This window comes from Sander lucioperca, chromosome 11 (genome assembly GCF_008315115.2).
Source record: "Sander lucioperca isolate FBNREF2018 chromosome 11, SLUC_FBN_1.2, whole genome shotgun sequence".
NCBI lineage: Eukaryota > Metazoa > Chordata > Actinopteri > Perciformes > Percidae > Sander > Sander lucioperca.
In genome coordinates, this window is record NC_050183.1 from 14077723 (window position 1) to 14090220 (window position 12498).

At 41.0% G+C, this 12498-nt stretch overlaps 1 protein-coding gene across 1 annotated transcript; it reads right to left on the reverse strand.

Annotated features, from left to right (window-relative positions):
• Positions 1-305: 305 nt before the first annotated feature.
• Positions 306-8727, reverse strand: LOC116054888 (interferon-induced protein with tetratricopeptide repeats 2-like). Its single transcript, XM_036006938.1, has 4 exons — positions 8622-8727; positions 5532-5626; positions 4392-4395; positions 306-1919 (listed from the first exon to the last, which is right to left on the reverse strand). The coding sequence occupies exons 1-4, from the start codon at positions 8627-8629 to the stop codon at positions 743-745; spliced, it is 1284 nt and encodes a 427-aa protein (XP_035862831.1). The 5' UTR covers positions 8630-8727; the 3' UTR covers positions 306-742.
• Between the last annotated feature and the right edge of the window lie 3771 nt (positions 8728-12498).

Here is a 12498-nt window from a genome sequence, read left to right on the forward strand (position 1 = left end):
ACTGATAGATGGATAGATGGATAGATGGATAGATGGATGGATGGATGGATGGATAGATGGATAGATGGATAGATAGATAGATAGATAGATAGATAGATAGATAGATAGATAGCTATTTCCAAAAAAAAAGCTTTTTGGGGGAACATAAAATATATCAGGGCCTAAACAAATGTTTTGCTTCTCTCAAAGTTTCCAGTTTTAATGTTGGCAGCAGCTTTTAAAAGTTTTAGTTTGATTAAAGGCCATCTTCGTCCATTCATTTCTTGTAGGCCTACAGGAACTACCAAAAACAAAACCCTTAAAGATTTCTTAGTGTACATATTTATTGTATTGTGTACAACTGAGACACAGATTGACAATCAGTTGCATCTACCGACATTATTCAGGTTATACAATCAAAGTAACTATTACATTACCCTCCAGTTTGATTTTTCTTACTGCAAAGCAAATTTCCTTCAGACAGTAGTATGTTCTTATTATAACTTCAAATACAATGCAAAGGAAAAATAATTCAACCCAATAGGAATATAATAGAAAGACGAGATATGAAATATTTAGATTAATCATGTAATTGACTGACTCAGGTACAAGTTTCTCACTTCCATGTTTTATTTTGAGAATCTTGTTCACAATTGCCACAAATCTTTCCTGGAAGTAATCACATTAACAAATATGTGCAGATTTATTTCAGGTAATGCATTAAAAATTTTTTCTGGATTTAGAACCAGTGCTGTTAAAAACATTATGGCTCTTGCAGGTTTTCCAGAAACTCTTCTATTTCTCTACTCATGTGGCCTTTGTCTTTCATCTTCTTCAGAGTTGTGATGCTGTTCCAGCGATAAGAGGATTCAAGCGGTATCGCTGCTACTTTCATGTTATATTGTACTGACCTTTGGTATTCCTGACGATTACAGTTTAAATATTTTGCATAGCAGTTATAAACCATCTGTTTGTCTGCTGGTTCCAGATCACTTTCTAACAGTTCAAGGTATATCTGCTCAGCTTTATCCTGGCTGTAATTTGACATTGCGTATATTTCTGCAAGAGCTATTTTCCTCATAAATGAAGAGTGAGGGTAAAGAGAAATCACCTCCTCGATGACATTGATCCCTCTGTCTATCAAGCCTTGATCTGGCCAACTCTCCCTGAGGATTTTCCATTGGTAGAGGAGTGCAACGCATTTCTTCAGGTAACGCTCATCTGGATGTTTTCCCAGAGCCTCTTCTGCCAAATCAATGGCTTCATCCATAGATACATAGTTACTGTAAACCCGTAGTAATGGTCTAACCCCACTGTAGAGGCCGACAGGATTTCTCAAAATCTTTCTGCCTAACTCACGTGCTTCATCTTCGATTTCTTCTCCACGGTCAGCACGTAGTGTTAAGTAGTGAGCAGCGAGGTACAAGTTCTCTGGATCCTGTTCTTTGGCGATTCTCAAAATCTCCAAGATGCCGCTGTAATCAGTAGCATACACTAGTGCTCGGGCAAGGCTGCTGTTCCACTCCACCATGTCCGGCTGCATCCTGATGGCTCTCTGGAAGTAATCAGCAGCCAGCGTTTTGTCAGTGCTGAAAGTCAACAGGGTCCAGGCTTTCTCAGCGTAGATCTCTGGATGGAGCTGGTCCTGGGATGGAGATGGGTATTTATTCATCAGGGCGTCGACCTTTGACAGGTAAGCCTGACTCTCTGCTTGGTCTCCCAGGTGGTGGTGCAGCCACGCCAGGTTCCCGTAGTTCACCACCAACCAGGGACCCTCATCTGCGTTTCTTATCTTCCTGAAGGCCTCTGCAGCCTTGTTGAAGAAACTCTGGGCGTCTTCGGTGAACCCCAGCTTGTACTGAATGAACCCCTGCAGGTTGTAAATGTGACCCAGCCAGCTGTTTCCCTCCTCGGTGCCGATGTCCTCCAGCTTGTCCTTGCGACGTAAAAGTATGGACTCGCTGGGGTAAGTTAATTTAATGTGCTCTAGTCTAAGCTTTACAGGTCCCATGGCATGACAATTTCACTGATGAGGTTTTTTAACATTAATGTGAGTTCCCCCAGCCTGCCTATGGCCCCCTAGTGGCTAGAAATGGTGATAGGTGTAAACCGAGCCCTGGGTATCCTGCTCTGCCTTTGAGAAAATGAAAGCTCAGATGGACCGATCTGGAATCTTCCCTTTATGAGGTCATAAGGGGAAAGGTTACCTCCCCTTTCTCTGATTTGCCCGCCCAGAGAATTTGGCCCACCCATGAGAAAGAGACAGACATCATGGCTTGAAAACAAGCGAAGCATGGCAGTGTGTCAAGGCCGCACCCCCACCCTCCACCTTGCCCCCCCCTCTCTCCTCCTCAATAGCATTTAAAGCTACAGACACAGAAATGGCACATCCTAAGGAAAGCTCATTGTGGGACTGGCTCTAGTGGCTGTAATTCTGCACCAAGGCTGAATTTCAGGAAAGAGACTTCAGATACAGTATTAGGGGACCACTAAGGTCTATATAAAAGAGACTTCAGATACAGTATTAGGGGACCACTAAGGTCTATATAAAAGAGACTTCAGATACAGTATTAGGGGACCACTAAGGTCTATATAAAAGCATCCAAAAAGCAGCATGTCATATGACCTTTAAGTGTTTGGATGATCACTGTTCATTTCATGTGGAGGAAGAAGGGGGGAAGGAAGGAAGATAGAAATGGTCCCTTCTCTACTTCTGGCGCCCTTACTCGGACCACACCTGTGGACTTTGGACTCACTGCAACTTGCATGGTTGTGATTCTATCTGTTAGTGACCAAACCTGGTCACAGACAGATAGACAGACAAAGGCAAAGTACTCAAACCACCTCTATAATAGTTCCTCCTACAGTAAGTGTCTCAAGGGGCACGTTTAGCCCAGACAAAACGTAGCAAAAGGTTAATTTAAACTGAAAAGAAGATCACACTCCCTTTTTAATAGCCTACCACGAGTTTACATGCACGTCGCTGCTGAACCAAACTGGAGAAAAAATGATCAAAGTTTGTTTCACACCGAGGAAACATTTCATTCAACCTAGAAACCGATTGAACGTGCCCCAGGACGCAAATCCTAGGATGGCAAAGGCATGTCCCGCCCTACTCTGCCTCTGATTGGCTTACCCTGATATTCTTACCCTAACTCTAACCAATCTCACGCCATGCAACGAATATTAGCCAATCAGAGGCAGAGTAGGACGGGACATGCCTTTGCCATCCTAGGATACGCAAATTCACCTCCAGGAACACATAAAAAAAAAGATTTAGGAAAAGAAAGAGGGGTGGACAGATGGAGAAATGAGGAAAGTTGGATGTAAAAGACAACTTTTGACATGGAATACTCACCTCATCATTCAGCTGTTTCCTCCACTCAGTAGTTCTCTAAATATGAGTTAGTTTTGTTCTTGACGTTACTTTGAAGACAAAGTCTGATGTGTGGCATGTGTAGAGTCTTGTGCTTGGCGTTTGTTTCCCAGGAATGAAGTCACACCCAGAAATACAACTAAAACATGACTCATCACATTCTGTGATTATTTGGTCTTCAGTTGATTTAAAGCTAGAACTAGTTTTGTTGGTTTGTTGTTTTATTCTTGTTTGTTTTGCACTTGGTTACTCATTTTTTTTTCACCAGATATCAACTTGTAGATATTGTTGTACAGTTGAAGGCTATAAACATATGTTTGGCAGCAGTTTTTAAAAAGTTGCAGTTTGATAACGTCCATCATCGTCCTGATTGTGTAGAATACATGAATGTCTTGTATAGTTACCACCAAAACACAACAAACACACAAAACAAGGATTTGTTAGTTCACATAATGTATATTTAATACTATTGTGTGTGCACAAACAGCGATCATATTCAGGTTATACAGCAAATGAATTATTACATTACCAACCTTTTGTTGTTTTTCTTACAGCAAAGCAAACTTCATACACAGAGTATAATGTTGTTATATAAGCTTAAAATACAGTGCAAAGGAAAGACAATTCAACACAACAGGAATATAATAAACACCATGGTTAAGGAGGACGACATTTGATCAAAATCTATTTAAATTAATCATGTAATAACATCTGAACGTGTCCACAGTGGATGTTATTTAAAGGACCAGTGTTATTAAATGATTCAGCTTGTTTCATATATCTAGTGTACTACTGCTGACAGTTTTCCTGAATAAATGTAAAGGTTTTTATTGTACTTCCATAAAGTGTAAAAACCTGCCTCTAAAGGACACAGTTGGTCTGCTGCTTCTGGACCAGCAGACCAACAGAAGGATCAGGTTTTCCTGATGTGTAATCAATTTCTGGATTTAGAACCAGTGCTTTTAGAAACACTATGGCTCTTGCAGGTTTTCCAGAAACTCCTCTATTTCTCTACACATGTGGCTCCCTCTGTCTCTAATCTTCTTCAGAGTAGTGATGCTGTTCCATCGATAGGAGGATTGATGCGGTATCGCTGCCACCTTCATGTGATACTGTATTGACCTTTGGTAATCCCTACAATAGAGGTATAAATGTTTTGCATAGCAGTAATAAACCATCTGTTTGTCTGCAGGTTCCAGATCACTTTCTAGCAGTTCCTGATATATCTGCTCAGCTTCGGCCTGGCCGTAATTTAACTGTGCATATATATTTGCGAGGTCTATTTTCTTCATAAGGAATGAATGAGGGTAGAGAGCAATGACCTCTTTATGGAGACTGATTGCTCTGTCTATCACGCTTGGATTTGGGCGACTGTCACTGACATAAATGATCTTCCATTTGTAGCAGAGTGCAGCACATCTCTTCAGATAACGCTCATCTGGATGGGTTTTCAGAGCCTCCTCTATCAAATCAATGGCCACATCAATAGAAACATAGTAACTGTAAACCTTTAGTAATGGTTTAATACCACTGTAGCTGCTGACAGGATTCTTCAAAACCTTTCTGGCTAACTCACGTGCTTCTTCTTCGATTCTCTCTCCATTCTGAGCACATTGATGAAGGTAGTGAACAGCGAGGTACAAGTTCTCTGGATCCTGTTCCTTGGCGATTCTCATTTTCTCCAAGAGGTCAGCCTCCACCTTTTTCTTGTACTGGACAGAACCTTCTAACCCTAAGACGTAGCTGGTGTTCCACTCCACCATGTCAGGCTGCATCCTGATGGCTCTCTGGAAGTAATCAGCAGCCAGCGTTTTGTCAGTGCTGACAGTCAACAGGGTCCAGGCTTTCTCAGCGTAGATCTCTGCATGGAGCTCATCCTGGGATGGAGATGGGTATTTATTCATCAGGGCGTCGACCTTTGACAGATAAGCCTGACTCTCTGCTTGGTCTCCCAGGTGGTGGTGCAGCCACGCCAGGTTCCCGTAGTTCACCACCAACCAGGGACCCTCATCTGCGTTTCTTATCTTCCTGAAGGCCTCTGCAGCCTTGTTGAAGAAACTCTGGGCGTCTTCGGTGAACCCCAGCTTGTACTGAGCGAACCCCCGCAGGTTGTAAATGTGACCCAGCCAGCTGTTTCCCTCCTCGGTGCCGATGTCTTCGAACTTTTCCTTTCGACGTAAAAGTATGGACTTGCTGGGGTCCAGATCCCAGGTGAAGTGGCACTGCAGGGCCTCCAGTTTGGACTCCAGTGATGTTTGACTCTGAGCAGCACTGATGGAGAATAAAAATAACATCAACAGTAAGTCAATGTAACATGCCTTAAAGTGTTTGGATAATCCCTGTTGATTTCATGTGGAGGAAGGAGGAGGGAAGGAAGGAAGGAAGATAGAAATGGCTCCTTCCCTACTTCTGGCGCCCTTGCTCAGACCACACCCTGAACTGTGCCTTCATTTAAATCATATATACTCTATATGTTTAGATACCGCATTGGATGCTGCTGTTCATTGGAGAGATACATCAACGTGACCGCCATGGGATTGACAAGCCGCGCCTTCTAATGCATGTATGTCTATCGAGGCAGGAGTTCTATCCACAATTAAAATCAGAATTTCTCGCAGAATTTCCAACCGATTTTCAAGCTGTTTGCTTTGCTACTAATGCCTATTGCCTACATGTAGGCCTATTTATGTTTATGTATTTATTGTATCCCTGTACGGTGTCCTTGAGTGCCGAGAAAGGCGCCTTTAAATAAAATGTATTATTATTATTATTTATGATACAGGATACTTGTGTGTAAAAGTGTGAGTTTTTGAACCAAAATGCCTTATCTTGTGTAGACATCAACAGTATGCAACTCTAACCATCTATACAATTTAAAATGGTGACTTATATAAACATTCACACTCATACAGTTATGAAATGTGGCATTAGCTATAGAGACACCAAAACCGTTTTTTATACCAGGCTGTAAACACGTTTACTTCAGCTGTGATTTTTTAACATGTGTTCTGTGGAGATTGACTCGAGGAACTGCAGTTCAGCCCAGAGCTGCCGCTTCAATAACACACATGATCCATAGGCGTGGGAAGTGGGGGTGCTGCAGGTGCTGCAGCACCCCCTGGTGGTGAAACTGCGATGACAATAAAATGATAGCTTTAAAATATTGAATCAATACTGTAAATACATGTTACTATTTTGTTATCTTTACTTATATCTATTTATTGTTTGTTTATCTTTAGAGTGTATTGTACTTTCCCCCTATCCCTTGCTGCGGCAACAGTGTGAATTTCATTTTGGACCTTGATCTGCCGGCTCACATGCGGGTAGGACCATATATGAAGCGTGTGCGGAGACCACAGAGACTTTCTAAGTTTCTGAATGTACAGCGACGCTTCCACACAATGATTCTGTTCATGAAGACATGCAATCAGAAGCACGGAGACCTGACGGGGTGAATATGGCAGTAATAACCGGTCTTAATGGAAGGCATGGAGCCGCAGGTTAACGGCGGCGCTTCCCGCCTGATGTGAGTGTGTTCGGGGAGAACTAAACACCTTACCTCTTGAGAGGAGGGGAGGATAGGGGTGGTCCTGTGCTCCCAATGCGCTCATACAGTATGGAGATGCAACATCAGTTATTCTCCCAAAGCGTTTATCCACCGAGCCTATGTTTGGTGTACCGAAATCATCGTAAAGTAGAGACACGGTGTCTGACAACTCTGCTGCCATGCAGGCCCAGATGGTAGCCTATATTTAGCCTAGTATGATTGTTATTTATGCATGCCTATTATAAAGAAACAAATAGTCTGTAACTTTTTAGAATTTGTCACATACTGTCGGAAAAGAAAGATTTTGCATAGTCTGTTACTTTGTGGCACTTAGGCCTTTTTTTGGCCGTTATGCGTTTTATGAACACTTAATCTACTAGTGGTTGTTTTAAAATAAATATACATTGTCATCTAGAAAACCAATCCTGGTGCATCGAGCTCCTTGTTTTAACAGACATTTTGATTATGCATGTATTGCTAATAATATATAATTTACATTGGTTGCACTATATACAGTAAATAACATTTTAGTTTATATGCACACATTCACACAGATATTTAGATAGGCCTACTTTTTTCATCGCTGGTTTTTGGAGTTCGCCGTGTAGTAGGCCCTGTTCGATATAGTTTGTACGCACCGTCAGCTCAGCTGTACTTCATGGAGGGGAGGGGCGAGTACGTTTTTAAAAAGAGACAGAGGTAGAGTGGTCTGCAGAATACAGAGCCTGTGTAACATAGTATCTTTAGACACTACGTGGACCGTCTTTTAAACTGACCTTTGTCGATCTGAAATGAAGACAGATTCATCAACTGCACGGCCTATTTCTCGCTTAATGTTTTCAGAAACTATTTCCGTAAAATACGAGATCGTAATCCGAACAGGCCGCCATTATGCCCGGCTGGAGAAGCCAGACCCACGTGACGCGTTTGTCATTTCTGGTTTTCATTTTAGCGCCGCCTGCTGTTATGGAGACGTATTACGTCTCGCGCATGTGCAGAACATACGCTCAAGTCGGCATCGCTTCGCTGTGTTCTGAGGCACTCTTTGGACCTCGGGGAGCCGTCTGATCAGTACGACTGCCTTTTCTGCCAACGGTCAGCCGTTGGGTTGGCGTGTCAAAGGCTTAAGTCGTAATGGTCAAAACAGGTGAGAAGCCCGTCCCAAGATGGCGGCAGCAGAGACGCAGACGCATCTCACAAGCCGAAGATGGTCTCTATAGGCTATATGTATTCAGATCTCAACTAAACACAGGACGTTTGTGAGTGAGACAGACAAACAGCATAAGCCACTGTTATATTCATGGCAGTGTAGGAAAATAAATCGATCATTAGCCTATTTATTTTTTTGTTTCGGGTGGTGATGGCGCAGTGGGTATGACCCATGCCTTTGGTGTGGTAGACCTGGGGTCGATTCCCACTGCAATACATCAACCAATGTGTCCCTGAGCAAGACACTTAACCCCTAGTTGCTCCAGAGGTGTGCGACCTCTGACATATATAGCAATTGTAAGTTGCTTTGGATAAAAGCATCAGCTAAATGACTGTTTTTTAAAGTAAATAGGCTACATATGAGTCTGGCTTAATGGGAAATGGAAGAAATGAAAAGAACAAGAAACAGAAGAGAGAAAAAGTAAGAATATAGAAAGAAAGGAGCTCTGGGATTCAGTAATGGCTTATAATAACCTAAATTATAACAATTCTCATTATTCAGCCACTCACCTCATCATTCAGCTGTTTCCTCCTCGACCTAAATATGAGTTAGATTTGCGCCTGATGCTGCTTCGAAGAGAAAAGTCTGAGGTGTGGCATTTGCATATCAAGTCTTTCATTCCCCAGGAACGGAAGTCACATCCGGGAAAAAAAAACTAAAACATGACTCCTCCCACTGTGTGATTATTTACTCGTATGTAGATTTCAAGTTAGAAAAAGTTGTTTCTTCTCCTTGAAACCATATATATATATATATATATATATGCAGTTATATGCTATATTTAGTTATTGTGGACACTTTGAACATTTACAAATGAAAATGGACTAAATAGAATCCACACATACAGCAGCCTCCAACACTTTCAGATATAAATCAGACACTAAAGGCCTAAAGGCTACGTGATGGACTGATAGCCTACTAAAGCAATGAAAACAATCTGCAAAGCCTTTCATATTTTTTTCTTTATTTTGTTTTACATATATATAAGACAGAACACATCAAATGGAAATATTAAGACGTCATGTTCATCAGCCTACTTTAAACATGTGTTTAGTAGGCCTACATGTGGAGCAGCTTCTGTCTGCAGGTGAGCTGGGACAGTGGTTACCTAGGAGACGCCTGCATTATGACGTTCTGCTGCCACCTACCGGTGTAATCAGATTACTGTTTGTTACCACTTCACACTGACAGGGTTCAGTTTCACTGAAAAACACTTCTATTTCACACAACATCTCTATTTAATCATCTTTTTTTAAAAATCATTTTTACCTGCTCTTTAATGTTTTAATTTGTTTTTTAATCGTTTTCTAACTGCTCTTTAATGTTTTATGTAAAGCACTTTGAATTGCCCTGTTGCTGAAATGTGCTGTACAAATAAAGCTGCCATGGCTTTAACCTGTCACCTCGGAGATATTAATATACAGTTGTATTTGTTTGATGTTCATCCATGTTGACTTATATAACAGGTATAAGCACTCATTTGTTCCTCTCTCATATAATAAAGATACTTTGACTTTGACTGAAAAGTTGAAAGTTAAGAAAACAAACAATTTGGCAGCAGCTTTCAAAAGTTATAGTTTAGTTAACGTCCATCATCGTCCTGTGTGAAGTTCTGTAAGATTGTGTAGAATGCAGGAATTTCTTGTATAGTTACCACCAAAAAAAAACAAATTTAGAGAGGATTTCTTAGTTCACATAAAGTATATTTAATAGTATCGTGTAGGCTACAAATGGTGATCATATTCAGGTTATACATCAAATTAACAGCCTTCATTATAAAACATTTATGTTTCATACAGTGAAGCAAATTTCAGAGAGTATAATATTATTATAAAAACTTACAAAAATACAGTTCAAATGAAGAACAATTAAACACAACAGGAATATAACACCGTAGTTAAGTTAAAGCTACATTGTGTAAGACTTTCTCCCATCTAGCGGTGAAATTGTATCTGACAACCAACTGAATATTACTTCCTAGCCCCTCCCATTCCGAGCACGTTAAAACTCCTACGGTGGCCGTATTATTCCAAGAAGTACGACTTCGTCCGTGAGTGTTCCTTCCAGTGTAATAATACTTTGATGTTATTTTGGTACCATTTCATTCAACATCAGCTATCAGGTTCCCAAACATATGCAAGCTAATGTTAGTAATGTATCAGTGCTATCGTTATTCTGTATATTGTACGAGATTAATAGTGTAAGGTAATGTTTACAGCGTAGGAGAGAAGCAACGGAGGTTTGTGTGTTTAAAATATTTCTCTGAGCAGTATGAACAATGTCAATGAAACCGAAATGAGCTCTAAGTATCTCCATCGTTTACACGCAGCTGTTCTAGCTGTAGCTAGTCTGTGTTACAACTCCATGACGTGAGTTGTCTGCCAGGGAAATCACGACACATATGATTACGTTTATGTTACAAGGTAGACAATCCTTTTTCATCATTGACGCGAGGAAAAGTATCCTTAGACGTCGTTCTAGCGTTATGCACAACCATGCAACTAAGCAACTATAAAACTTCGAATTTACACAAATAGGCAGAACTACCTTTTGAGAAGAAAGCAGGTAACTTCGGCGTCCCTCTTAAAATCTTTGCTCCTTATGAGCTCTTTCCATCTTGGAAATATCACTCCAATATTAACTTTGGTCTTATTTCTTTGCCTGTCACGTTGTCGTTTTAATTCTCTTTTTAACTTCCTTGGCGATTCCGTTATCTACTCCCCCTCCCCGGCATTCGTCACGGCACTCTTTAACTAATGTATTTTAAAGATGGAGGCGCAACATGGCGGCCGTCATTCGAGAAACTCGCTCGTATGTATTCTGAATGATTCTGAATGGCAGATTCTACGCGTACAAGAATACTTTGATTAGTTGGTGGAAGTAATTACACATGAATGAGCACATATTTGTGAAAGAACAAAGGGGTTTTTGCTAAGAACCAACTCAAAAAAATACACAATGGAGCTTTAACTGTCGATTCCCAGGAATGGAAACTTACAGTCAAATATCTGAAAGAAATCATGACAAACTTTGTGATTATAGCTTCTGCTTCGCTGTAAATGACGAGATGTTGTTGAAGCACGCAACTTTAAATAGTCATGCTGAAGTCGAAGTGGATCTCCAAGGAGGTTCTCCGCGTATAAAAGTCTACTTCAGTCTTATCTCACCTTGACTGTCGTTTCCCAGGAATGGAAACCTACAGCCAAATATCTGAAAGAAATCACGACAAAGAGCAACTAAACACCAGGCTGAAAAGCAGCGTTTTGCTTCCCTGTTGGAAAGTTTCTATTCCTGAGGATCGCTGATGGGGGTTAAGAAACGTGCTCTGTTGCACCTGTAAGGTGTAACTACCATAGACTGTATATAAGAATGGACCAACAGATCCCGTGTCTCTGGACAGAGACCAGTGAAGGCCATTAGAAGCACTTTTCCGGTGATGGCTGAGTGTTACTGAGCAGCTGCAAACTGAGAGAGACGTAAATGTGCCGTGAGCAACGTGTCTGAAAGTTGGAAGTCTTCTGGTAGCTGTGCCAAGAGAAATCTCAATCATTCCCAATCTAGCAGAGACGGAGAGCGTAGGTATATGTAAGGAGATAACATAGACACAGGCTAATTATTGATCACTAAAATGCTAGTTAACATTAGTAATTAAACTTAAACAGCTAATGTGAGACGAAACTGCCTGAGAGCTTCTCCTGTACTATACGGTAATTCCTCTACTATGAGACAGTAAGTCTCGTGGTTATGACCCAATCATTAGCCTGTTTTTATAAAAACGTCTGCTACGGAGCCATAACGTGAGGTACAAGGTAATGGAGCCTTTTATACATTGTCGTGTTTCTTTAGAAATAAACAATGGACAAATAGAGTCTTTAAACGCTTTAGATGTAAAGTTATTCGCTGTCAAAGTGGCGCCAAAATGAATGGCAGTCAATGGGATGCTAACAGGAGGTGATGGCTTATTAGCATCAAAATGGCGCCATAGGAGGTTCGCGGTCCGAGGAGAAGCTTACCCCCTTGGTAACTACGCCCCACAATGACGTCACACGGTCCAGGAGTCCACCTGGGCAAAAGGTAAACATTAAAGACATTAAAGATAAGATTTTAAGGGCGTGTTAAATTACTCTTGTAAACAAACAATCTGTTAGTTCAGACAGACAGCTTTGGTATCAGAGTGGTCAAACATCCTACAGCTGCAAAGATTAATCCATTTGTTGTCAACTATTAAATGAATCGACAAGTATTTTGATAATCGGCTGATAAGTTTTAGTCGTTTTTTATGGAAAAACAAGTCAAACTTACAGCTTGTTAAATGTGAATATGTTCTAGTTTCTTCTCTCCTCTGGGACAGTGAACTGAATATCTTTGAGTTGTGGACAAAACAAG